Source organism: Equus quagga, chromosome 2 (genome assembly GCF_021613505.1).
Source record: "Equus quagga isolate Etosha38 chromosome 2, UCLA_HA_Equagga_1.0, whole genome shotgun sequence".
Taxonomy (NCBI): domain Eukaryota; kingdom Metazoa; phylum Chordata; class Mammalia; order Perissodactyla; family Equidae; genus Equus; species Equus quagga.
Genome location: NC_060268.1, coordinates 127,761,522 through 127,788,966, shown reverse-complemented (window position 1 = coordinate 127,788,966; position 27,445 = coordinate 127,761,522). Strand labels below are relative to the sequence as shown.

Below are 27,445 nucleotides of genomic sequence, written 5' to 3'. Positions count from 1 at the left end.
TGCTTTCTTTTTTTGAGAGAAAGCTGGCCCCAATCTCAAGTGAAAGAGAGAGAGAATAAGAATCTATCTTTTTCTGGTTTTCATTTCTAAGCTTTTCTTTCCCTTTCAGAGCAATCTTACGGCACTACTTTTTCCTTACTGTTCGGCCGTTTTTCTGGGCAGCTACCCTGCTCGGTCTGGGTCTTTCCAGACAGTAGGCGCCGACGATGTGCGTCACTGTCCACCGCCGTGTCGCCAGGCTGCTCTAGCCAGCCTCCTGTAGGCCCTGCGGCCTCGATGTCCTTCCCCCGGTGTGCCCTGTTGTGGGCTCGGCTCCCGGCGGGGCGCCGGGCTGGCCACCGGGCAGCCGTCTGCTCTGCCCTTCGCGCCCACATTGGGCCCTTTCCTGGGGCTCTGGGGCGCGTCCCTGCCGTTGCCTCCTCCTCCTCTGCCTCGGGAGGCTCCAAAGCCCCGAACACCTCCTTGTTCGTGCCGCTGACTGTGAAACCTCAGGGCCCCAGCGCGGATGGCGACGTAGGGGCCGAGCTAACCCGCCCTCTGGACAAGAGTGAGTGCAGGAGCTGGCGAGGGCAGCGGGGGTGGTGTTTGTAGGGCCCCGGCTCGGCCGGGAGGAAAATGCACCCCCTTCCCCTGGAGACCCGAGGTCCCCTCGAGCGTTGCTCTCGTGCCTGTCAGTGTCTGCCTCCCTCTCTGGTTTGTGACTTCAAGGCTTGGGACTGCGTCTGATTAGTCTTTTAATGTGCTACCCTAGAAGGGGTCTTTTCCCTTTCACTGGCCTGCTTGTGAATGGTTTAAACTCTCTTGTGATGGAAGCCTTTATGAGTCGTTAGGTGGACGAGCGCATTTTCTAGCATTTTTCTTTATTCCTCCCTCGCTGCCCAGAACTGTTGTCCCCGAGAAGAGGCAAGGGAGTGTGGCAGTGAAAAGCGAGAGGACTTATTTCAAGAGTCTTTGTCATTGGGCACTTACACAAACCAGACGCTGTGTTAGGCGGTATGGTGGTTGCCGAGAGCAACCAGACTCAGAACCAGATCTCTTCTGTTCCAGAAACTTAAAAGTTTTGTGGGGAGGAAAGACATATGGGTAACCAACTGTGACACAAAGTAGACCATGATACTGATGTCTTTGCTAAAGGTGGTGGGTACTCTGATCACCTGGGGCCCCAGAGAGAAAGGAATCGCTTAGCATCAGCAAGTGGCAGTGGGTTTTGTCCCCAAAACTAACTTTGGATGGATTTGGTAGGGAGGCATGTGAATGTTTTCAAGGGGAATTTCGGATTATAGGGCTGTACTGCTTGAGTGTCTGGATGATTAGGGAGGTGAGGGAATTTCCTCTGAGCAAATGCAGCTCAGGAAGGCTGAGGGAATGCTGTAGCTCCTCAGAGCACTAGCTGCCCAGGAACTATCTTCAGGCAGTTAGCTTCAACCAGCCACATTGTTGCTTCCTATGGTAATTTTAAAATATGGACTACAACATGCTATGGGTCAAATCCTGGTTTTCAGGGCAGAAGTACAATACTTACACTAAGAACGTGATGGAACTCACAGTATCTTATTCTTTAACAAGGTCTTCGAAGCCCGTGTTAAGCAAGCCGGTTCACTTTACTTGGAGTTGGGGGCTATATTATTTTGATAATTTTAATAATGTAATTATATTATTACTTATTTTAAAGTTGTGATGAAAACACATAACATAAAATTTACTATCTTAACCATTTTTAAGTGTAAAGTTCCCTAGTAAGTATATTCGCATTGTTGTGAAACAGATCTCCAGAACTTTTTCATATTTTGCACCTGAAACTCTAAACCCATTAAACAACAGTTTTCCCTTTTTAAAGCATACAGTAATTTGTGAGATAATTTGCCTTATGTATTAAATTTAAATATAGATAAATTCTTTTTTTTTAAAGATTTTTTTTTCCTTTTTCTCCCCAAAGCCCCCCGATACATAGTTGTATATTCTTAGTTGTGGGTCCTTCTAGTTGTGGTAGATAAATTCTTATTTTGTACAGCTATTGCAATTTATCTGAAAGTGTGAATGTTTTTGATGCTCCCAGTAAGGAGGTAAAATGAAGCTGTGGACTGTCAGCGTGAGCTTTTCTTCTGGTGGAGAATCCTTAGATACCTCATTGAGTGAGTGTGTGCTGGGTGATTTTTCATTTCCTTTGGCTAGGATTGGTCCAGATGTTGAACTTACTAGAATGATTGTTTTCAGCATTGCAAGAGGGACTCCAGAGAACAGTGAATTACTACAATCTTATATAACCTCATGGTTAAGATATCAAGATTTTCGCACAGAGATTGAGACAAGAAGCTGTGACCTTTTAATCTCTTTCCTGCTCTTCGCCCAAAACATTGGTGTACTTCAAGTCTCTGTCCTGTGTCACCTTGCCTTCTTATTCTACGCTGTCTGCCTAGGGTGGCTCGTTCTCTCTCCTTTCCCCTCAAGTCAGTATTCCCCTCGGATCTTTGTCTCTAGCCTGGACTGCTCTCATTCTCCTTGGACCTGTATATCTAGCTGCCTACCAGGTATCTCCGCTTGGATTTCTTATGTGCACCTGACCTTCGCATGTCCAAGACAACTTATCTACCCCTCACCCTGTTCCTCTCCAGGTGCTCGGGTCAAAAACCTGGTAGTCTTGGTTCTTCCCATCCCCCTCCCCCTACTTCTGACAATCAGAAAGTCCAGTTGACAAGTCCTGTTGATTCTACCTCATAAATATTTATTGGATTAATTCTCTTCCCTCCTTCTCCACTGCAACCAACCTAGCCTAAATTACCAGGTTCTGTCTTTTGACGGGCTATTGAAATAGTCCTTGCGTGTCTCCTTGGACACCTTTGATCTCTCTAATCCATTCTCTGCCTTCAGTCAGAATGTTCTTTTACAAAGATCTAATCATGTTGCTCTCCTGTATGAAATTGTTTAATGTTTGCCGTTGTCCCCTGTGTAAAAGGGTCCTCAGTCACTAGTATGGACTGTAAGGCCCACCTGATCTGGCCTGGGTACCTCTCCAGTGTCATAGCACACCAGTCTCCACGTTCAGCCATATTGATGAAATGTGCACTTTTGCCCCAGGGCCTTTTACACGTGCTTCTCCCTTCTGCCTAGAATGCCTCTGTGTTTCCCTCATTTTTTTTTTTTAAGGAAGATTAGCCCTGAGCTAACTACTACCAATCCTCCTCTTTTTGCTGAGGAAGACTGGCCCTGAGTTAACATCTGTGCCCATCTTCCTCTGCTTTGTATGTGGGGCACCTACCACAGCATTGCTTTCGCCAAGCGGTGCCATGTCCGCACCTGGGATCTGAACCGGTGAACCCCCAGCCGCCCAAGCAGAACGTGTGAACTTAACCACTCTGCCACCGGGCTGGGCCCTCATTTTTTTTTTTAACTGGAATGGCTGATATTGAATGGTTGTGAGACACGGGCACCAATCTAAGCATGTGACTCATTTAATCTTCCTAATAACCCTTATGAGGTAGACACTGTCTTTATTCCCTCCAAATGCTTATTGAATGCCTACTATGTGTCAAGCACTCATCTAGTCACAGAGTAGGTGCTGAATATATATATATATTTTCTGGTTGAATGTAACACATTAGTCGTGTGGATGTAGATTGACTGACTACAAGTAGAAAGATGGTGCATATTTGTGATAGTCATACGGTACTTAAGTGACTGACCTGCTTTACAATTTACTTACCTCTTCTCCATTTCCAAATTAGTAAAATGAGAATAATATTTTCTCTGCCTACATCTCTGGATTGTGAAAATCATCATAACATGTTTGGCAAAGCACTTTGGAAAGTGTAAGGGGGTGAAAAAAATGCAAACTAGTATCATTTGTACTAAACATTTGCTGTTTGAAAAATGAAATTAAAAGTTGTTGGACTGTTGAGTCAGCCCTGCTGGCCTAGTGGTTAAAGCTGAGCGCTCACTACTTCGGTGGCCTAGCTTTGTTTCCTAGTCATAGAACCCGTCTGTCAGTTGCTTTGCTGTGGTATGGGCTCACTTAGAAGAACTAGAACGACTTACAACTGGGATATACAGTCATGCACTGGGGCTTTGGGGAGGGGGGAAAAAACTGAGGAAGATTGGCAACAACCGTTAGCTTAGGGTGACTCTTGCCTGCGAAATAAAAACGTTAGGTTGTTATCCTGCAGTAGAATCTGTGATGTGTGGAAATTGGAAAAACTATTCCCCTAGGAGCCCAAATAATCTACCCTACCTGTATAATATAGGTTGATGTGAGGATTTAACAAAATAATGTACAAATTGTTAGCTTATTGTATAAATAGGGGATTTTCTTTTAGCCTCTCTTTCTGTAGGCTCTTAATAGCCAGTGTAAAATTCACTAGATATATTTCTACTCATAATCAGCTGGTTCCACCATAGCAGTGTTTTTGTGTCTTTTGGGCACTGTTATGAATTTTTAAGTGTTTGGAGCTACATTTGACAGCAGAGTGGCCCTCCTCTTTCTGGGAAAGTTGACCAAGCCGGAAGCTTTGAGTGGTCTCAAATGGAGCAGTGAAGGAGGAGGGTAGCACCCAGGCGTTGAGATCAGCCAGGTGAGCCCAGGCTGACCATGGGTGACGGATGCACCTCCAGATCATGATCTCCTTTGATTTTTGATTCATCACTGGCATGTTTATGGGAGGTGGCAGCAACAGATAAAATTGATGGTGGATTTCATTAGCAGCTGTGACTCCTAGGGAAGGCATCAGATTAATTGAGGCAGTTTGTGGTAGTTTGCTCATAGATTCTAGTGGTGGTAGATGACTAGATGCAGGTTGGAACTTGGGTTCATAGAGCTGTGGCAAGAGGGTTGAAGCCACTCACCTCCCTATTAGGGTGAACTGAAGTCGGAGTTTTGGGGAAGCTTGCTTGTTAAAACACCTGAACTGATACGTTCTGGCATACCACTTATGAAGTACAGAATTAGGGTGTAATGCTAAGGGGGTCGAGATTATGGAGACAGTCTCAGTATAGGCTATTAGGCAACACTTTTCTGATCAGAGCGCCTCTGGCTTCCTGGTTGAGAATCATGTTGTTGGTTGCAAGAGGAACCTTATGAAAGAGCAGAGGCTTAACGACGTCACTGTAATTTGATGTACGTATATCAGGTACAGACACATTTGGCAGTGTAGGGAAAAGCCAAGGCTCATCAATCTTAATGCTGCCGTCACACCCATCACCTGAAAGAGATGCAGAAATGTCAGAGATATTTAGCCTAATTTTTGTAATATTGCAGTTTTAGCAAATCTAGTACTACTTCTTTATAATTCCCTTTGTGATGACGTGAAAGGTTCAGCATGAGTTCCTGCCACTACTAGAATGATATTCTGCTGCAACTTCATATTCAGTGACAAGGATAGTAATACTAGTTGCCATGTTAGAGGGGCAGGAACTAAATGCCACTACTAGGTGGTCTTTGATACAATCTCTTCAGGATTGATTCTGCTTTTCCCTTTTAGATCCTGGAGATTTTCTCACCTCTCCTGATCCCTTCTCTCCACCTCTGTTTCCACTTTACCTTTGGCCTTTCCAATTCTGTTATGAAGAAGTTGAGTTGCATACCGTCCCATCTGCTTCTCCAACCCTCAAGTGAGCATGTAGCTTTGGTGTTTGGATGGGCTTCTAGTTAATTACTGATGAGTACAGTGAAACAAGTGAATTAAAACATTTTAACAAAATGGGTAAATCATAAGGTTTAAGTAGTCCCAACCCTGTAGTACTTTGTTCTTCATCCTGATGTCAGTGGAGTGAGTAAAGTGGATCATTATTTTTGTGTAAAGACTCACGTGAGGACATTTGCATCTTAGAAGAGAATCTACTCTGATGGACTGTCTTGAACGTTTTGCTTAGAGTTTGCAGTGGGTTTCTTAATTTTAGCAAATGAGGTTGAATCTCAAAGTAATGATATTAAGTCCCAGGCCCCCATTGTAGGGAGCTGGGAGAAAGCTGTTGCCTGGTTAAAAGTTGTTGTGACTGAGTCATTTCCACTGTGGCTGAAATCCAAAGAGTGTCTCCTTTAATCACTGTTAATTTTAATGAGAACTAATTATGACCAAAAATCAGGTCATTCTGTTAGGAACAATGAAACAGTTAAAGCTTAATTTTTATGAAAAACAAAACTATGTATCTATATACTTCTGTAGATTGCAGTTTCTTTCAGTGCTATTTCCCTTGTGTTAATGTTTTGCAGTTATCTTTTAAAAATTCATGGTGGATTTTAGAAAATCCTTTTAGGTAAAATAAAGTACTGATTCAGAGAAATCTCTTTTTTTGTGTGGGTAATACTCATTTTTTAAAACAGCTTTAAAATACCATTTTTATATACCATAAAGTCATCCACTTAAAGTGTATAATTAAGTGATATATTTGCAGGAGTGTACAACTATCACCATAATCTAATTTTAGAACATTTTCATCACCCCACAAAGAAATCCCATACCCGATAGCAGTCACTCCCCATTTCTGCTAGCTCCCTCTCCCCTCTGCCCAGCCCATGGCAACCACTAATCCATATTCTGTTTCTGTTTGGACATTTCATATAAGTAGTATCATATCATATGTGGTCTTTCCTGACTAGTTTCTTTCACTTAGCATGAGAAACCTCATATTTTTGAAGCATTTTATCATCATTCTTGTATAACACTCGAGAGTGTTAGTTACAGAAAATGGGTTAATTCTAAATAAATGTGATGTCTTCGGTTTTTATTGAGTTTGTAGATCAGCAGAATTTCCCCAAGCAATTGCATGTGCTTTTTTTCCGATCTTTTATTTGCCACTGATTTTTCCACTATTGATGCTAAGAAACTGTTGCCCCCACTGAGTACAAAGTAACAGAAACCCAGAAATATGAGGATAGCTGCCTGTGATGGGAGATATATATATGTATGTATCTCACATTTAGTTGTGGGCAACTGTAGTGGTTAAACGAGTGATTATGAAATCCCCTCATTCTGCAAAACAAATTATTGGAAGTGGGATGCTTTGTTCAGGCTTAATTTCTTCAGTGAGCATTGTGTGTGTTGTGGTTGTATGAAAATGCAGTTGGCACTTTTGTGGGAGCTAAAAATACAGGCCATTTGGCCTTTTTGTGTTTCGTGAACAAAAGTTGTATCCTCAATTTTGGCCTCCCTGCCCAGAAATGCAGAGTGTGCGGCTGGATCAGTGAAATATTTATCTCTATAGAATAATGCAGCACAATTAACATGTACAATGTTAATACAATCTCAGTTTGATTGATTTAAAGTATTTTCACCTATAAAGTTATTCACAGTGGCATGTTACTTCATCAGGCATCTAATTCAACCTCCCCTACCACACAGTAATTTCTCTGCCATCACTCTTTTTTTTTTTTTAAAGTTTTTATTTTTCCTTTTTCTCCTCAAAGCCCCCCGGTACATAGCTGTGTGTTGTGTTTTTTAGTTGTGGGTCCTTCTAGTTGTGGCATGTGGGTCGCCACCTCTGCATGGCTTGATGAGCGGTGCCATGTCCACACCCAGGATTCGAACTGGCGAAACCCTGGGCCACCGGAGCAGAGCTCGCAAACTTAACCACTCAGCCACGGGGCCGGCTCCTGCCATCACTCTTGAAATACAGTCATCTAAGCCTTGCTTGAGTACTTTCAGTGACAGAAGGCTGGCACTTTTGTTTTCCTTTTTATTTATTTATTTATTTTTGGGGGAAGATTAGCCCTGAGCTAACATTGCCACCAATCCTCTTTTTGCTGAGGAAGATTGGCCCTGAGCTAACATCCATGCCTGCCTTCCTCTATTTTATATGTGGGATGCCTGCCACAGCGTGGCTTCATAAGTGGTGTGTAGGTCTGCAGCCGGGATCCAAACGGGGGAACCCTGGGCTGCAGAAGTGGAATGTGCAAACTTAACTGCCGCTCCACTGGGCCACCCCCAAGGGCCGGCACTTTTGTGAGGCAGCCCTTTTCACTGTTTTAATTGTTAGGAAAGTCTTGTGTAAATTCCACTGGGATCTGTTTCCCTCACTTCCCACTGACTTTAATTATGCCATCTAGAACAAGATAGGTATAATCTGTCCTCCCTAAAATCATCTTCTTCAAACTAAAGGTCATCCTGGCTCCTTTAGTCATTTGTGTGAAAACACGATGATCTGCCCTGACAGTATTGGTTGTCTTTCTAGATGCCTTTTAGCTGCTCACTTAGATGTTCAGAATGGTTGTAAGTAAATGAAACAGAATGTGGTTGTCTAAGGGTGGCCTGATGGAGGCTAGGGGCACTGTCTAATCCTGTAGCAACTTGCTTGTTCCTCTGGAGTAGAACAGGACTATTGCATTGTTTGACTATAATTTTTCTAGATACTCCATTGCACTTAAACCATAAAGAGTTTATGATCAACTAAAACCTTTAGGTTCTTGCAACACTCAGTAGACTGCTGCCTTGAGTGTTATGACTTCAAGTTTCTTTTGCTTTTTGGGCATTTCTCTATCTGGAAAACAAATGTTAAACAAATGTTAAATTTTGATATCTTTCTTCCAGATGAAGTAAAGAAGATCTTAGACAAGTTTTATAAGAGGAAAGAGATTCAGAAGCTGGCTGCTGATTATGGACTCGATGGTAAGGCTAATAATTTTTCCATTAGAGATATTTTATTACTTCTTAGATTACAGCTTTGTCAGTATTGTGTGGCACCTTGTGTGGTCTGGACATAAGTACACTGTAATCTGGAGGATGTTCCTGACCTTTGCTTTTGTCTGGGCAGGAGACTGGCGAGATGTCCCTGGCTAACCAGACACATGGCAAAGGAGCTGTGTGTTCAGCTCTCCTGCATGTTGTGCTAGGATTTCAGTTTTAGCCCAGACAGTAATAGACCAGCTGTACTACTAGAAAAAAAAGACACTTTGATGAGTTAGGTGTGATGTGTATATGTACTTCTTTTTAATGAGAAATGAAATGAAAACTAAGCCCTACCTATTTTGATTTTGTGTTTCCCACAGCTCGTCTCTTCCACCAAGCTTTCATAAGCTTTAGAAATTATATCATGCAGTCTCATTCCCTGGATGTGGACATTCACATTATTTTGAATGATATTTGCTTCAGTGCAGGCAAGTGTTTAGAGACTTTAAAAAATCCTGTTGAACATACCTTCTGTTTCTTTCCATACTTCATGTTTGTTTCTGTAATCAGGGCTATTTGTCTGAGAACAGGCCCTATTAACATCCTCTGTAGATAATTCAGTGCTTTCCTGAGGCCTTCTAGGTCCTTTTGTTTTTATAGTGGGTCCCTGAGCTAGTTGTTAAATCACCCATGCGTCTTAGACTGGAGGAAGCCTGGGGCCTTAATATGTCACCATCTGCTTCCCACTCTGTTCATATAGGGCACCGTGAAATGAACTCTCACACAAGATAGAATTAATACATAGCAGATTCCATCTGTTTCTGCCACTGGCTTCTTCTTCCTCATATCAGGACAAAGCTTTTGCTATAGAAGAAAATGTAAAGCATCATTATTTTGTTGCCATAGACAGTTTGACTTTGATTATATTTTTAAGATGCATTTGACTATTAAACCTTTACCCTGTGCTAGGCATCGAGCTAGAACCTGGATACAAAGCAGAGTGGGATACAGCCCCACCCTCCTCAGAGCCACTAAGGTGTGGAGACTTCTTGCTGAGGAATGAGTTCACTTTTGTGTTTTGTCCCTCAGTGGTCTCTGTGGTTTAAAAATTATTTTCACCTGCATTTTTCTTCAGTAACCACAGGCCTTCTCTCTAGTGTATGTTTCCAGGTTCTTTATTTTTAATTTAACTTTCACCAGTACTGATCTTTACCTGTTTGTGGAGGAGTAGAATATGGTGGTTGGCAGCCAGTTTTCTGTTTTTCTAGAAAATATAAATGAAATTAAGAGGAAAATGTAAGACAAAGTAGGATCTCAGAAAAGGATAGAGGTCCTTGCTCCTGGGTTTTCCTTTTTATCCTGGCAGTGTCCCCATAATTTAACTCACAAAGAAAAAAGGGTTCACTCACTTCATTTATGGATAACATGTAGATTACACGCGTTAATGCATTGTTTTATTTTCCAGCTCATGTGGATGATTTATTTCCATTTTTCTTGAGACATGCAAAACAGATATTTCCTGTCTTGGAATGTAAGGATGATCTACGTAAAATCAGTGACTTAAGAATACCACCTAACTGGTTAGTTTCTTCATTTGTGGATTTGAAATTTTCAGTTTCTAATTGGGAGATTAGTGGCCATTATATTTTTTTATTGTATGCTGGATGATAAATCATAAGGAGTCTCCCTAGAAAAACTGGCATTTAATTTTGGAAGTTAATTAACTGGTGTCTCCCCTTGACCCTGATCAGGCTTGGTTTTAGGTTTTATTAAGACAGATCTAGAGTAGCCCTTACTTTAGGATATTGTCCTTCTGGTCCAGATGTGGCCTTTCTGGTGTCTCAGCTGAATGCCTCTAGAGTGTCAGTATTCCCTCTCTGCCGCCACCGTGGCTGGAACGCCACCGTCTCCTAGCACTTTGCTCCCTCTTTGAGACTTTCCACTCAAACCCTTAGCAAGCTGTTGTCTGCTAGACCCTGCACATGTTCAGCCCAGCCATTGGCCAAGGACCCATGGGGAACCCCCCCACAGGCTTCAAGGCTCCCCCTCCATTGCCTCTTTTCCTCACTTCCACACACTGCTGTTCAAAGTCTGGCTGCTTCAGCAGCACTGAACTTGATACCTGCTGCTCTGCTCAGTGAGACTGTCATACTTTGCTTGGGTTCCACCTCCCTGCGTCCTACTGGGGTACACTGGGGCCCATCTCAAGTGCCCTTCTTTCAGGGCTTGTAGTCCTGCGTTGCCTGTTGTCCATGTCCTCAAGAAGCTGCTGCATATATTTCTTGTTTATGGTGGGAGGGCAAGTCCGGTACCATTCATCATGAACAGAAGCAGAAGACTCAGTTATTACATTGTATACATTGAAGTTCAGAAGCCTGGGAATATTTGTTTAGGGATCATGTGTTTAGAGCTGTGGAAATGATGTGAAATGATGGAGCTAACAGCAGTTTAAACTTCTTTTAAGTAACTCCTGAGGAAAAGGGATTGGTACAATGGCAAAAATATCTGAGATTAATTTGCATTTTTCTGTCCTCTAGTTAGTAAATGCCATTCTTGGAAAGCAGTCATTATTTTAGCATGGATATGAAACTCATTTAATTTAGTTTTTCAAAGATATCTTGTGAATGTTAAGAGGATGTTTCATTGGAATTTTTTTTAATTGATACCTTTGCCAGGATGGATTTTGAGGTTAATGAGATTAAGCTATTTACCTACTCATGTTTTAGGTACCCAGAAGCCAGAGCCATACAGCGGAAGATAATATTCCATTCAGGCCCCACAAACAGTGGAAAGACTTATCATGCAATTCAGAAATACTTATCAGCAAAATCTGGAGTGTACTGTGGCCCTTTAAAATTACTGGCACATGAGATCTTCGAAAAGAGTAATGCGGCTGTCAGTATATTACCAAATATTCGCTCTTTTTCTTGTTAATGGGAGTGGGCTGGGGACAGAGTGAAGTGGAGGGGGGGGGTGTGTGTAGTAATTTACCATTAACAAAAATTGCCATATTTCGTTGCATCTAAGCAGCCATCAGTTGTGAGACGTACCATTATTTTATGTACAACTGAGAAAGAAAAAGATGCTGCTAACTGAACTCTGATATGCCATCAATTGTTAAGATGTATCCTGATTTCAGAGATACTAAAATGTGAAAAAATGTGTGTATTAGAATGAGTGAAATACAACATTACAGAAAATTTCACATATACAGAGAAATGCAGAGAATAACATACAAATAACCTGAGCCCACTACCCAACTCCCGTCAGATTCTAACATTTTGCCATGCTTGTTTTATGTTTTTTTTAAGAAATAAAATATTGATTTAGTTGGAACTCCCTTTGAACTCCTCCTTTGCCTCCTCAGAATTAACCACTACTCTGTTAATTTACCTTTTTTAGATTAGACCTCTGATGCTATCTACTAGAACTAATGATAAAGACTGAAGCCACCTTTTCAGACCTGTAAAGGACTACATGCCCTGTGATCTGAGGCATTATTTCACTAAATGGGCCACATTTTGGTTCATTGTTTTATTATGACTTTATAATGTGAAATTAACCAGTTTTGGTAGGTAATTTGCATTCTCTTTTTTGTTCTGAAAAATTTGTGTAATTTGCATACATAATGCCCTCTTATCCATAAATGCTTTCAGAACAAAGACTTCCTTTTACATAACCACAGGATATTTATCTGAAGCAGGACGTTTAATAGTGATCAAATACTATTATGTAATCCACAGTCCATATTCAAATTTTGCCAGTTGTCCAATAGCAACACCTCTGCTACTTCCCTTCTCCCTGAGATTCTGTTCAGGATCTCACACTGTATTTTGTTGTCATATCTCTAGTTTCCATTAATCTGAAACAATTCCTCAGTCTTTCTTTGTCATAATCTTTACATTTTGGAAGACTACAGGTCAGTTGTGTTTTAAACTGTCACTCAGTTTGGATATGTCTGATGTTTCCTCCTGCTTAGTTTCAGGCCACCAGGGAGACCACTTGTCCCAGTTTGCCTGGAGTCTCCCAGATTAAACAGCAAAAGTCCTTCCTCCTGGGAAACCCCTCAGTCCTGGGCAAACTGGGGTGGTTGATCACTCTACTATACTGTAGCATTGATGTTGGTCCTTCTCAAGGAATTATCTTAGATCCTTACATTCTTAAATTTTATTTATAATATTCTTCTTGAATATAGAAGCAATTCATGTTCATTTTATTTTAATGAACTGAAATAGTGCAGAAATGTACAGTTAAAAAATGAAACTGCTACAATTTCTCATGCTTTTGTTACCTGAGAATTTAGCTGATTTGAGATGTTTCCAAGTTTACCTAGTTATGTAAGAGAGTGGCTTTTATTTTATTTTTTATAAAAAACTTTTTTAAAAAATCGGTTATATTTTGTTTCAGCTATTAGACAAATAAATTTGTTGGTAATGGAGAGAATACTCTATTAAACATCCAAAACTTGTTTTCTAAGTGGAAATAATTTCAGCTTTCTTTGTGTCATCCTAGGGTGTGCCATGTGACTTGGTAACAGGTGAAGAGCGTGTGACAGTAGAGCCAGATGGGAAACAGGCTGCCCATGTGGCTTGTACTGTTGAAATGTGTAGCGTTACAACTCCTTGTATGTATATGCCATTTAAAAAAACCTTATGATTTTTTTTATTTTAAAACATGTATGAACATATGAAATGTATTTTTTATTGTGAAAAAATTTTTAAATTGGGACAAAGAAGAGAATAGTACGATAAATACCCAGTACCTACCACCACTAATAAATGCCGGACTCTGTCTTGTTTGCATTGTCAACACAAATAATCCATAACCAATTTATAAATCCAAGTTGGGGTGAGTTTATTATGAGGCAGATGTGAGGACCGTACAGCCTGGAGAATCCTTCCACAAAGGAATGAGCACTCCAAAGAAATGGGGGTGTACAGAGTGGTTATACACCATCAAAGAGCATGTATCACAAATGATTGAAGTGTCCCTTTTACAATAGTCATGAGATTGCCTAGCTGGCACAGCAATTGATGGACACAGCAAGTAGCGGGTCTCTTGTCTCAGAGCTGAGTGGTCACAGGTGGGCACGGCAATCGATTCCTAGTCTAGGGAAAGCTGCTTATCCTTAAGAAAATGCTAATGTGGGGGAAGTTGTACCTTTATCCTAAGGGGGTTTGTTCTTGTCTTTGGGACGGAGCAAATGCTTAAAGCAGATATACAATGCATGCTCAATGGCCGCTTCAGGCCCTTTTGCAAAAAACAAGGTCAGGCCAAATTAGCTTTACACCAAATGGCTTCCTCGTTTACTCCAATATATCCTATTGCTTGCCTTTTTTTTTTTATCAGTGTTTGAATATTCTTTCCCTTTTTCTATTAAAAGAACTAAAATGTTAACACGTATGAAGTTTCCTCTCTATCACTTCCTTGTTCAGTTCCTCTCCCCTCTTGATCTAACTGCGGTCAAATATTTTGTGTATCTTTCCTGCCTTTTTTTATATCATTGATGTATATTACCTATGAATACTATAGATTGTATGTTTTAAAACCTTTGTATGATTATCATGTTGTATTGTTCCACAACTTGCTTTTCATTCTACACATTTTTAGATCTAGTCTTGTTTTTTATATATATCTCTCAAATTTATTCATTTAAACTGTTATATAGTATTCCATCTTATGACTAAAATTATTCATTCCCCTATTAAAGGATATTTAGGTTGTTTAAAGTTTCTCACTATTATATACATCACTTCAATGAACTTCTATTGAAGTAGTTTTAAAAATATTTTAAGTGAAAATTGTTTTCTCTTATTATATCAGCAGTCATATCTTCATTGTAGAAAATATAAAAATGCAAAGAGAAGAAAAAAAATACATAATCTCCCAATCCCACCCATCCAGAATCAACAAATGTTAACCCTGGGGTGGACACTTTCCAGACTTTTTCTTTGTTTGTGTTCGTATTGTGTATTCATATACTTATGTGTGCACCGTGAGTGTGGCATTAAATAACATAAGGGTTATGTATTATGTACTCTTTGGTATCTTGTTTTTTTTCATTTTATCTTAACTTTCTGAGTAAATGGATAGTTTTTAAAAAATTAATTTAATATAAAAGTAATACACTGTAAAAATTCAAATAGCACGGAAGTTTATAAATCAAAATTCCCTCTTCTGCCCCCTCTTTCTAATCTTGTTTGTGTATACCCAAGTGTGATAAGTAATTTTTAATCTGATGCTTTTTCAGTTAAAGTTAGCTTTCTTTTGTTTCATAAATGTCATTACAGGCATATTAAATTTTTTTTTTAACGTGCCCTTCCAACTCCTTGGTATTTTGGGGAGAAAATTAAAATATAATTTATATGACTTAAAGAGAATAAAATAATATGTTTGGAAACATTTTGGCATTATAAAATAAAATGAAGCACTAATTTTTCCTATAGCGATGAGCTTAAAACCCCTAAGAATGAGTGTAGCTGGAGCTCAGGGAATTACGCTTCCTACTCAGCTTTCTGCTCCTGACACCCAGCGGGGTTCCTGTGGTAGAGACGCTTCGTCTGCTGCAGGGTTATCTGCTTCTTGTTCCTGGAAGCATAGATACTTTCTTCTACTACTCAGTAGGTGGGTTAGTTCTTACCGGGTAGATTCTCCAGGCTGCCTCCGAGATTGCGGAAAATAGGCCACATGAACCTGCTCGATTTGGGAAGCAGTGAGTGCCGTAGAGTGGTTGAGAGTGTGGGCTTTGGAGCTAGATGGCCTGGGTTTGAATTTCATGTTTTTAGATCTTACTAACTGCACATACTGCGTATGTGGGCCAGTGACTTAACTTCTCTGGGCCTCAGTTTATTCTTCTGTAAAATGGAGATGATGATACTTACTTCATAGGTTTGTTGTGAGGATTAAATGAGTTATAATTGTAAAGTACTTAGAACAAGCCTGCCAGAAAAGAAACACTTAGTGAGCAATGATGATGATTATAGTAGTGTTGAAAGCTTGAATTTTGGTGGTGTAATTTATTTATAATACTATTTGAGTAGATTGTATTGCTCATGATAACTTTTTATTTTAAGATGAAGTAGCTGTGATTGATGAAATTCAAATGATTAAAGATCCAGCCAGAGGATGGGCCTGGACCAGAGCACTTCTAGGTTGGTGGTCTTTTTTTTTTTTAATTGAGGTAACATTGGTTTATAACATTATATAAATTTCAAGTATATACCATTATATTTTGATTTCTGTGTAGATTTACATCATGTTCACTACCCAGAGACTAATTACCATCCATCACCATACACATGTACCTGATCAGCCCCTTTTGCCCTCCTCCCTCCCCACCTCCCTTCTAGTAACCACCAATCCGATCTCTTCTCTATATTTGTTGTTGTTTGTTGTTGTTGTCATCTGCTGAGGAAGATTCACCCTGAGCTAACAGCTGCTACTAATCTTCCTCTTTCTGTATGTGAGCCGCCACCACAGCATAGCTACTGACAGGAGTGGTGTAGATCCATGCCTGGGAACAGAACCCAGGGCCCTGCAGCAGAGCATGCCAAACTTAACCACTAGGGCACTGGGGCTGGCCCTGTTGTTGTTTCTATCTTCTGTTTATGAGTGAGATCATTCAGTATTTGACTTTCTTCCTCTAACTTATTTTGCTTAGCATAATACCCTCAAGGTCCATCCATGTTGTTGTAAATGGCAAGATTTCATCTTTTTTTTTATGGCTGAGTAGTATTCCATTGTGTATATATACCACATCTTCTTTATCCATTTCTTTCTTGATGGGCACCTAGGATGCTTCCAAGTCTTGGCTATTGTGAATAATGTTACAGTGAACATAGGGGTGCATGTATTAGGTTGGTGGTCTTAATGCTATAAAACCTATGCCTTTTAACATGTGCACTGAGATGCATTTATCTGCTTGACATTGCCAAAGAGAGCCAGCTAGGTCCTTTCTTTTTAACACAAATCAAACAAAAAAGTCAGCTAAGTGTGAGTTTTTATTTTCTAAATATTATTTTAGTAGGGGGAAGTCCATTTTTCCTATTATAAAATTAGCATAACCATTTAATTAAAGTTAAAATGTTCAAATCTCACCATATTTAAACAACCACTATTAATATTTTGGTATTTCATGCCAGTCTTTTTCTCATGCGTATGGTATTTTGTGAATATATATAATTATGTATCTTGCTCTTTTTTAGTTCTGTTGTTTCATACTTTTTTTTCACATGTTCTCCATTGAAGAGTTGTGCTGTAATTTGTTCCATAGCTTTGAACATTTTCCCTCTTATTAATAATGCTGCAGTAAAGATGTTTGTGGCCATAGCTTTCTATTTATTTATTTTATTATTTCTTTAGGATAGGCTACTGGGAATGAAGTTTTTGAGGTCCAGGAACGTGAAGGAATGTTTCTACTGCTTGATATTGGAGTGCATTTTTGATCAGCATGTTGTGGGTCAGGTGTTGTCACATTTAAAAACAAATAGCTGAACTCTTTCTTCAAAGAGTATGCATTGAAGCCTGTAATGTAAAACAGATGAAAGTGGATCTGCTGAGGAGTAAGGAGCTTGGAGGCTCTTCTGCCCGCCAGCCCCCAGTCTCTTGAGGCACCTCAGTGAGTCCATGGAGCCTAATTTGAAAGCCACAAGATGGGTCTAATGTTCAGTACTATCCATCAGTTTGCAGGTTCTAGTCCTGACTGGCTTCACCCTCTAGTACACTCAAAACCTTGGCCAAAGTAATTTAAAAGCCCTGAAATTTATAAAAATGTAGATAATCTTTGCCCACTAGAAGGTTGTTGTTTTGAGGTTTGAATCAAAGAGATAATATTTATGAAAACACTTGTAAAGTTGTAAACCAGTAGGTAGCAAACTTTAAGTATTTTTGCTATGTAAAGTGTTGCATGTTTAATTTTTTATCTTTAAAATTAAAAAAAAGAAAATCCCTGTTTTGTATTTAACAGGACTCTGTGCTGAAGAAGTCCATTTGTGTGGAGAATCTGCTGCTATTGACCTGGTTACTGAGCTTATGTACACAACTGGGGAGGAAGTTGAGGTACCAGATTATGTGCTTTGTTCTCAAGGGTGCATAGCAAATAGCCCAGTACCCAGGCAGTGGCTTCATAGGCCCCAGGTAGTGGCAAAATCAGAACTTAAATGAAAAGAAAGCTTTGTTTCCTCGTAGTTGGCTAGATCATACACACTTGGTTGAACCTTACGATTTGAAGTTCTGACAGAGTGGCCATCACACCCTAAGTCTTCCAAAAGTGCAGGAAGGAGGTGCTTCATCTTCTCATGATAAAAGCTTTTGGAGTTTGAGCAGATCTCCTTAGAATTAAATAAATCAGTAAGGTTGGAAGTTTGAGGCTCAGCAAAAGGTTGTGGTTTTCAAAGTCTTAGATATCAGATATTGGGGCCTTTGATATCCATCTAATTGCTAGAGATAGTTTATATCTCGTTCTTAAATTGCTAGAGTAGGAGGAAGTAACTAGTTTCCTTTTCATCCTGCTTTCATTTTCTTTGCCAGAGTTCTATAATAAGAGATTTTTTTTTAAAGATTGGCACCTGAGCTAACAACTGTTGCCAATCTTTTTTTTTTTTAATTGCTTTTTCTCCCCAAATCCCCCTAGTACATAGTTGTGTATTTTAGTTGTGGGTCCTTCTAGTTGTGGCATGTGGGATGCCACCTCAACATGGCCTGATGAGCGGTGCCATGTCCACGCTCAGGATCTGAACTGGTGAAACTCTGGGCCCCCGAAGCGGAGCACACGAACTTAACCACTCGGCCACAGGGCCGGCCCCAAGAAATATTTTTAAATTGGTCTGTTACCTTAGTTTTGTGCTCAGCTTTCAGCGAGCGATAATGGAATGTAGTGGAAGAAATTCTGGGTTCTAGTCTGGGCTTTGCTGTTATTAACTTTGTGTTCTTAAGCAAATCACAGAAGTCTAGAACTGGAACAATCCTCATCAGACCTGATCTTTTTAACGTTTTATTCATTTACAAATACCAGTGAAAACTGATGGTAACATTTATAATTTCAAAATAAATGTTTTTCTCTATTTTCTCTTGAAAAACATGGGATCTTGTCAGGTTTTTAGCTACTCTTGATTGCTTTGCAAGTTTTTCACTCTATTAATTACAAGAAGTTGAGTTAGGTGTGGTATTTTACAAATCATGTCTTTATCGTAGGTTCGAACCTATAAGAGGCTTACCCCCATTACTGTGCTGGACCATGCACTAGAATCTTTAGACAACCTTCGACCTGGGGACTGCATTGTCTGTTTTAGCAAGAATGATATTTATTCTGTGAGTCGGCAGATTGAAATTCGGGGATTGGAATCAGCTGTTATATATGGCAGTCTCCCACCTGGTAATTATTGGCTTTCATCATGATAGGATATGAAATCTCCTATTTTTGCCATTTATGTTGAGATATGTGTAGAAAACACCATAAAAGATGTTGAATTAGGTTGCTTGATATATTAGTAATTTGTTATAGGTCATGTAGAAGAAATATTTCACTAATTCATCTTGGTGGGCATAAAAATATTTTAATTATTTATAGCTCTTGTTATTTGCTGCTATTGTTAGATTATATTTTAAATGTTGAGCTGATGATTTTCTTATAGAGATGTCATTAAAATTTGAACTTGGTAATATTCTTCAGGTTGTAGTCCTGAAATCTGTTAATAAGTGTCCTCAGAAATGCTAAGACTAATGTGGTGGGGAATTGTGTTGCTCTATATGGGATTATTTAAAGGAGTGGAAATAAAGGATAAGTGGTTCTTTGAGGATATGAAGAAATAAGTTTAAAACAATAAGAGTTTCTTGCATAAAAATGAGGGTTTCCGAGATATACTTAGTGTAGTGTAGTAAGAGATTGAGAACGCTGATTTAACATAAACTGTTCTTATTTTAGGGACCAAACTTGCTCAAGCAAAAAAGTTTAATGATCCTGATGATCCATGCAAAATCCTGGTTGCTACAGATGCAATTGGCATGGGACTTAATTTGTAAGTCATTTGTTTTTAATAATGATGGATATTCAGTGGCTTAGATGGCAATTAAAAAATTTCTAACTGGTATTAGAATGACTAAACACTTTGATTTAGGAGAATGGGTATTTTAGTATAGATCTGAGATTTATTTTGCTTACAGCTGTTGAGGGAATAAAAAGAAAATATCTTGTAGCACTAGGAGTTTTGAGTGCTGCTCCTTACCACTGCTAACCTGTTAGGTTACCTCACTTTATTTTCGGTTTCTCAGTCAACAAGTGTGGAGGGTCTGTTATGCATGTGGGGCTAACCATTATCTCTAGGGGTAATAGTATTAAGCCTAAATATTCCTCTCTGGGGAATGAAGGCATCTATATGAATCAAAGAACTATTCAAAGCCATTAATGGCAGCCAGCTTTGAGAAGCAATCTGAGGGGGCCAGTCCCTTGGCCAAGTGGTTAAGTTCATGGGCTCCACTTTGGTGGCCCCAGGTTTCACCGGTTTGAATCCTGGGCATGGACATGGCACCGGCTCATCAGGCCATGCAAGGCGGCGTCCCACATGCCACAATTAGAAGGACCCACAACTAAAATATGCAACTGTATGCTGGAGAGATTTGGGGAGAAAAAGCAGGGAAAAAAAAACCAATCTGAGAACAAACTATGTAGCTTATTTGTAAAAAAAGTTATTTTCTATAGTCTTATTGAGGTATAATTTCCATACTATTTACCCTTGACTGTTGTAAATGTTAATTTGATGATTTCTAGTAAATTTACACAGTTGTTAAACAATACTCTTTAAAGGGAAGAAAAAGAATTACCAACAAACCTCTTTTCCTTATTTTGTAAATAGTGGGCAAGATTGCAAGTAGACCTAAATAGAATCAGAGTGAGCATTTCTGCAGTGACCCAGATGATGGAGGGTTTTTCACACTGCAGTCTGTGAGATCACTTTTATTTCTATTTCAGGAGCATAAGAAGAATTATTTTTTACTCCCTTATAAAGCCCAGTATCAATGAAAAGGGAGAGAAAGAAATAGAACCAATCACCACCTCTCAAGCTTTGCAGATTGCTGGCAGAGCTGGTAGATTCAGTTCGAAATTTAAAGAAGGAGAGGTTACAACAATGAATCGAGAAGACCTCAATTTATTAAGGGAAATTTTGAATAGGCCTGTGGATCCTATAAGGGTAAGGTGTAACATGTTAATTACTTCCTCCCTGTGGTGGAGGACAGTCAATCCTTCCTTTACCTACCTTCCAGACTCTTGCCTCAGACAGCTGAAAACAGACACAAGCGAAGAAAATTTTGCACCATGAAAATCATGTCGAGAAAGCCCTACTTTATTGCTTTGGAGAGTCATAGACTCTGCTTGGTCAGAGAATGGTATGCAAGTGACAGATCCAGATTAAACAAGTTTAGTAAACCTGATTTTCCTTGAGTTCTTCGTATAATCTAGCAGTGGGTGGAGACGGGCACAGTTGCTTCAGGTGGGCACACAGCTATGTCACCTGACTGAAAAAGTGCCAGAAGCTTGAATGTAGAAGAAACCCTTGAGTGTGGGACAAAAACAGCACTAAGCAATACAACTTCGAGCCAGTAAGGACAAGGTTAAATTTTGGTTAGTGTAGTTAATGAGGCAGAAGTATACTGTTTTAAACAAACTAACTGTTACAATTTAAAGTTGCCTGGAAAATTCACTTAACATGGCTCATCTAATTTTTCAGTGACCCTAGGTAAAAAGGACTATAAATGAGATAATGTAAGGAAAAGTTCCTGGAGGAAAGCTGTGGTTGAAATCATTTCTGTTGCTTTTGTTAAAAGTGCAGTTAATAGGGGCCGCCCAGTGCTACAGCAGTTAAGGTCACACACTCCACTTTGGTGGCCCAGGTTCACTAGTTCGGATCCCAGGCATAGACCTACAACACGCTGCTTATCAAGCTATGCTGTGGCAGGTGTCCCACATATAAAGTAGAGGAAGATGGGCACAGATGTTAGCTCAGGGCCACTCTTCCTCAGCAAAAAGAGGAGGGTTGGCGGCAGATGTTAGCTCAGGGCTAATCTTCCTCCAAAAAAAGTGCAGTTGATAATGACTCACCCCATTTCCCTCCTCTGAACCTCATTTCTTGTGCTCTTTCTCCTTCCCATGACTCCTATGTCTGTCCTCTCCTCTTTCTTTTTTCCATTCTCTCTTTTTTCTTGCTTATGCTTGCCTGTGGGCATTTCTTAACACTGCAGTATACTGTTAAAGAGATAACTGACCTCCAGTTTAGACTCATGTATGTATGTTAGTTTTATTGCCCTGTTAGGTTTTTCCTTGTTCATTTTTGTTCAGTAGAGAGAATTGAGACCCTGAAAAGCATTTTTGGTACTCTATCAGATCATCATATATTTTAGAAATATAACTAAAATAAATAGTTTATATATAACTAATATATGTAGTGTTATTAAATCATCTCATCAGTCTTCCTCATTGCTAATAAATAGTACAATAATGATGCTTTCTCTATTTTACTCAAATTCTTGTCATTTAATTCATTTGATGACAGCTTAGCCTGAATATAGATTTTATCTTGAAATAACTTAAGAAAACTTATCCTTTTTTTAAAAAAAAATAAGCTTAAGGTTGTTTTTTCTTTTACTAAAGGCAGCTGGTCTTCATCCAACTGCTGAACAGATTGAAATGTTTGCCTACCATCTCCCTGACACAACGCTTTCTAATCTCATTGTAAGTAGAAACTCACTTCTAAATCTCTTTTCTAAAAATGTTGATATGCCAGACAATTACCAGTTAACTTTGTGAGCATGACTGGATAGTCTGTTTTAGTGAAGTTGCTATTTATGAAGTTTATCTTGAAAGTGAAAACTTTGTCTCACAATCTGGGACTTTTCTCCTAAGCAGTTCTGTGTATCTCAGGTTGGGAAGGCTGTGGGGGCGTCTTTTAGCTTGAGGCAGTGAATTCAGCAGCCTTTCTGAGTCTGCTATGGATTCAAGAGGTTGTCTTTTGTAGACATGAGTGCTTTATTCATGCCCAATTAGTCCAGTAATTTATCTGTTTTCCCCCCAGGATATTTTTGTAGACTTTTCACAAGTTGATGGGCAGTATTTTGTCTGCAATATGGATGATTTTAAATTTTCTGCAGAATTAATCCAGCACATTCCATTAAGTCTGCGAGTGCGGTATGTTTTCTGCACAGCCCCTATCAACAAGAAGCAGCCTTTTGTCTGCTCGTCATTGTTACAGGTGAGCCTTTATCTCTATGATATTTTGAGTTGTTTCAGGTTGATGCATTTTCCCCAAACAATACTTTGTTATTCAAAATAAAACAATCGGAGAGCACCCTTTAATATGAAATACTATGGAAGAACTTAAATATAAAGTGGCTTTTATTTCTGAAGGATAACTTTTTGAGGAAAGGTGAACTCTTGCTTTGTATTTGAGCTTATATGGTAGCCTTTGTGAAGAAGCTGAAACAAAGATAATCACAATCTTTTCGAAGGACGGGGGTCTCTGTTCTTTGCTGTTGGTAACTTTTTGGAAGGGAGGGGGGTTAGGGATTAGCAGTGGAATAGTGCTCCGTTTTCATAACTCCAAGACACTGCCCCAGAGATTGCTGTTTCACCTGGGCTTCGGTGCCAAGGTTCCAGCCCCTTTTCTTTTAACTCATTTGGGTCAGGATACAAATCTCTGACTTCTGAGGAGCACAGGATTCACCCAAACAAAGGGGCCAGGGAAGGGCAATGGAAGCCGAACTTGCAGGCCCCGCCGTGTCCTCTCCCCTCTTTGGGCCCGTGCTCACCCTATTGCCTCTGCTTGGAGTGCGCTCCTCACCCCACTAATCCCAAAGCTCCCCTCTTTGGATCTTTTCCTATCTCATTATTGTAGTTTTGCTGCCGTGTTCTCTATAGACCTTAGCATTCTACATACCAGCTCTGTTCTTATCAACCCTGTGTCTAAATTTATGTTTTAAATTACATAATTAATACATAAATACTTTCTCTTTGCACAAAATTGAAACATTACAGATAGATTAAATTGGGCTACCACCCCCAATATCAGTCCTCTGATGTAACTACTGTCAGTTTGTGTGTATCTTTGCAGACCTTTTCTGTTGTGTTTGCCTGCGTGCGTGTATGTGTAGAAATTCTAGTTTTGTTTGTGGGTGTTTTCTCATTATAATGAATTGTTCTGCAATTTGCCTTCTCTTTTTCCCTAAATATGTCTTAGAGGTGTTCTACGGCCAGATATTTACCTAGAAAATATATTTCTTAGAGCTGGCATTTGTGAGAGAGCTAGCTAGCATAAGGTTGAAGTTTTTGTGACAAAGGCTTAAATGCTGTAAACTGACCTGGGTGGAGCTTGAGTGCATGGCCCTGACTCTGTTTACACCATCCTTTAAGCAGCTATTCTGATGAAGCGGAAGCATTTTACTAAGGAATAAGGAGTTTGAAGCAGTACAGGTCAACAGTTGCTTATGTGTTCTGTTTACAGGTTAGAATGTGAAATCTAGAGGTATTTCCTTTTTTCTTGATCTCCGTTATTACTGAACTATAAAAAAGCTCAATTCCATTGATGGCCTCTCATGCCTCCTAGGACAATTGTTTTGAAACTGTGCTCCACGGAGCTCCTTTAGGGCTGGCTGCTGGATGGAGGTATCTGCATAGATGGGCATCTCTCCCTCCCCCTCTCTAGGCAGCTCTGTACTTACCTTTTTTCCATTTTGGGCTTCCGCTAGTGTTGGCCAAAAATATTAAAGACACTGCCTTTATCAGAGAACTTGCGTTTGGCATGTCCTGCTTATTTAGCATGGTCACATTTCCATCCTTCATGACTATCCTACTTGATATTTATTAAACTTAGCAGAATGCACCAGACTGAATTTAATAAAATCATAACATTATTTAACCACAAATGTTCTAAAACTGCCTTGCCTCTCTAAAGTATTGGCCTTGCTTAAGTTAAACATTTAGAGAGAATTTTCCATAATCAGGAATTGAGCCATTTGAAATCAGCTTATTGTTGAAGCTAAAGATTTTAAACTCTTGCCTGAGAGGTCTTATATGGTTTGTGTTCCTGCCTCCTATAGTGTATTGTGATGTGTAATCATGCCAAGCAGTGTCGAGGGGGCAGCATGGTTTTCAAAGCACATTCTCCAACAGTGTCTTGTGATTCAAGAAGGAGGGATGGTGGTCTTATGGTATTGATGAGAAAGCTGAAGCACAGAGTGGTGACTTGGCCAAAACCAGACTGTCTCTTTACTAGTTTGAATGACTCATGACCAACCTTGCATCAAGCCACCTCAAAGAGTTTCTGTGAATAAAAGAGGACATTAACAAGATACAGAAGATTAAGCTCATGTTTGAGGTTATGGGACTATCACATGAAGGGATAGAAATGAGAGTCTTGAGGTACAGTCTGCCCTGAACTTAGAAGGTGAAATGTTCATAGGCTCAGGCCCTGGAAAGTTAGTTCTTGTACAACTTCTGATGCACGTATTATTGCCCTGGTTTTGGAAAAAGAAGGAAATCATCCTTTTTTTTAAAAAAAAAAAGTACCTATATAAAGTATTAAATGTCCTTAAAAATATAGAAAAGTATAAAGAAGGAAAGAAACCAGCCTGCCTATTGAAATACACCCACAGTTAATATTTTGTTGTGCTTTCTTTTTTTTTCCTAATCACAGACTGAAGTGAATTCTGATTCTTTTACCAAACTCTTCTGTTTCTCTCAGTTTGCCAGGCAGTTTAGCAGGAATGAGCCCCTGACCTTCTCTTGGTTGCGCCGGTATATTAAATGGCCATTACTTCCACCTAAGAATATTAAAGACCTCATGGATCTTGAAGCTGTCCATGATGTCTTGGATCTTTACCTGTGGCTGAGGTACCAACTTTTTCCTTTATGTATTCTAATTTTTCTAAGTAATATGGCAAATCAAAGGTTTTATGAATGATCTATTGCTCTTTCAAATTAGGCACCTGTTTGCAGGGTGCTCTATATTATGTTTATTCTCCATTGAGACAGTTGAGCCTGGTTTATACCCATTCCAGAAATGACATGAGGAGTTTGTATGATTCTGGTTAAGATGAGGTAGGTGAGGAGGGTCTCTAGATTCGTGCTACACAAATGGTGGGCCCTGGACCAAAAGCGTCGGTATCACCTGGGGCCTTGTTAGAACTAGAGTATCAGGCCCACCCCAGACTTAATCAAATTCTGCGTTTTAACAAGATCCTCAGGTGATTTATTTGCATGTTAACATTTGAGAGGTACTGCTCTAGGTTGTGATTCTCAAAGAAGGGGCGTGTCCCACTGGGGAGCATCTTGGAATCACTTAAGATACGAGTGAAGACCCACTCATAAAGACATGTTCCTTAGTGTATTGGGGCAGAAATAAAGGTTGAGCAAAGTCGCTGGACAGAGTTTGCAAAAACAGAATATTTGGAATTAATCAGTGTCAAGGTGTAGTTATGTCATCGAGAGTAGTTCAACAACTGTGATAAGAGCTGTTGCTATAATGTAATGTGTCTTTTTCCCAGCTACCGATTTATGGATATGTTTCCAGATGCCAGCTTTGTTCGAGACCTCCAGAAAGAGCTAGATGGCATTATCCAAGATGGTGTGCACAACATCACCAAACTGATTAAAATTTCAGAGACACATAAGCTGTTGAATTTGGAGAGCTTGTCAACAGAGAGCCAGTCCCGTTTGTCAGGCACGTTAAAGAGCCAAGCTAGAAGAACACGCAGTACCAAAACTTCCGGGAGTAAAGCTGCTGAGCCACCCGGCCCCCATGCAGGAGAGAAGTCCCTTGCTTCCAGATTGGTTCAGCAAGGACTCCTCACTGCAGACATGCTGAAACAGCTAGAAAAAGAGTGGTTGACACAACGAACTGAGCATGGCAAAGAAATAACGGAATCTGGGACTTACTCAAAAGGGACAAGAAGAAAGAAGAAGGAACCTGATTCAGATTAGTTCTATTTTATTTATATTTTTGCAAATAAAAATCTATTTTAAAATCCTCTTTTCCTCATGTACATTTACTGCCTGCTATGATATTGTGGCATACTGGTTTATTTGAGTTTTTTTGCCCAGAAAAATTAACTCTTAAAGATGACTAAACTGCTGTTTGTTTCAACATTTGTAAAATAACAGAATGTCTTAGAGATTTTATTTAAAACTTTATATAATGGCTGTTCGTGGTATAGCACTAACACAGCGCTCTATAAGGAACTCTGCACGGGAATAAAATCAATGTAGTGAGTTGTTTTGACCAGTTTCCTGCCCCTTTGCTGAGGATGTCATCAATGGAATTCTTTGACACACCTTGCTGTCTATTGCACTTGTGTATCAAAGGCTGTTCTAGGTGCTGGAAATAGGCAGTAAGCAAGACAGATAATGTTCCTGCCCTCATGGAGATTATATTTTGATATGAGACAGACAGGAATAAGTTAACAAATAAATAATGTCAGCTTTGTGGAGGCAGAGATTGTTGTTTGTTAGTTCACTGCTAGATCTGCAGTGCTTGGAATATAGTAGAAGCACATTCAGTCTTTGTGAAATGAATGGATGTAATTTCAGAGATAAATGCTAGAAAGAAGTAGAATAAGGGAAGAAAGTGACAAGTGGTAGTGGTGGGCTATTTTAGATGGAGTAGGTGGTCTTCCCATGTCCGAAAGCCAGTCTGATAGGCTTTGGAGCTGGACAGACCTGGGTTCAGCTCCCATCACTTCTAGCTCAGTGACCTTACCCTCTCTGGGGCTTGGTCTCCGCATCTGAAGGAGATGGACAGTGATGCCCACCTCGAGTTGTTCCGGAGGTTAAATGTGATGAGATGCTGTTTAGCACAGGGCCTGGTATA

At 39.8% G+C, this 27,445-nt stretch overlaps 1 protein-coding gene across 1 annotated transcript; it reads left to right on the top strand.

The window, feature by feature from the left end:
* The first annotated feature begins 224 nt into the window (after positions 1-224).
* SUPV3L1 (Suv3 like RNA helicase) lies at positions 225-26,595 on the top strand. Its single transcript, XM_046654534.1, has 15 exons — positions 225-547; positions 8,517-8,594; positions 8,975-9,082; positions 10,060-10,174; positions 11,321-11,489; positions 13,107-13,218; positions 15,668-15,745; positions 17,560-17,651; positions 18,786-18,966; positions 19,516-19,609; positions 20,560-20,779; positions 22,237-22,317; positions 22,658-22,834; positions 25,322-25,470; positions 26,124-26,595. Exons 1-15 carry the CDS (start codon positions 277-279, stop codon positions 26,557-26,559), a joined length of 2,361 nt encoding a protein of 786 aa, XP_046510490.1. The 5' UTR covers positions 225-276; the 3' UTR covers positions 26,560-26,595.
* The last annotated feature ends 850 nt before the right edge of the window (positions 26,596-27,445 follow it).

Excerpts from the sequence above, each read along its gene's own strand:
- SUPV3L1 (XM_046654534.1), top strand. The coding sequence starts at position 277 with ATGTCCTTCCCCCGGTGTGCCCTGTTGTGGGCTCGGCTCCCGGCGGGG. Across the intron at positions 15,746-17,559 it reads CTGGACCAGAGCACTTCTAG|GACTCTGTGCTGAAGAAGTC; the intron begins GTTGGTGGTCTT and ends TGTATTTAACAG. Across the intron at positions 19,610-20,559 it reads ATTGGCATGGGACTTAATTT|GAGCATAAGAAGAATTATTT; the intron begins GTAAGTCATTTG and ends TTTCTATTTCAG.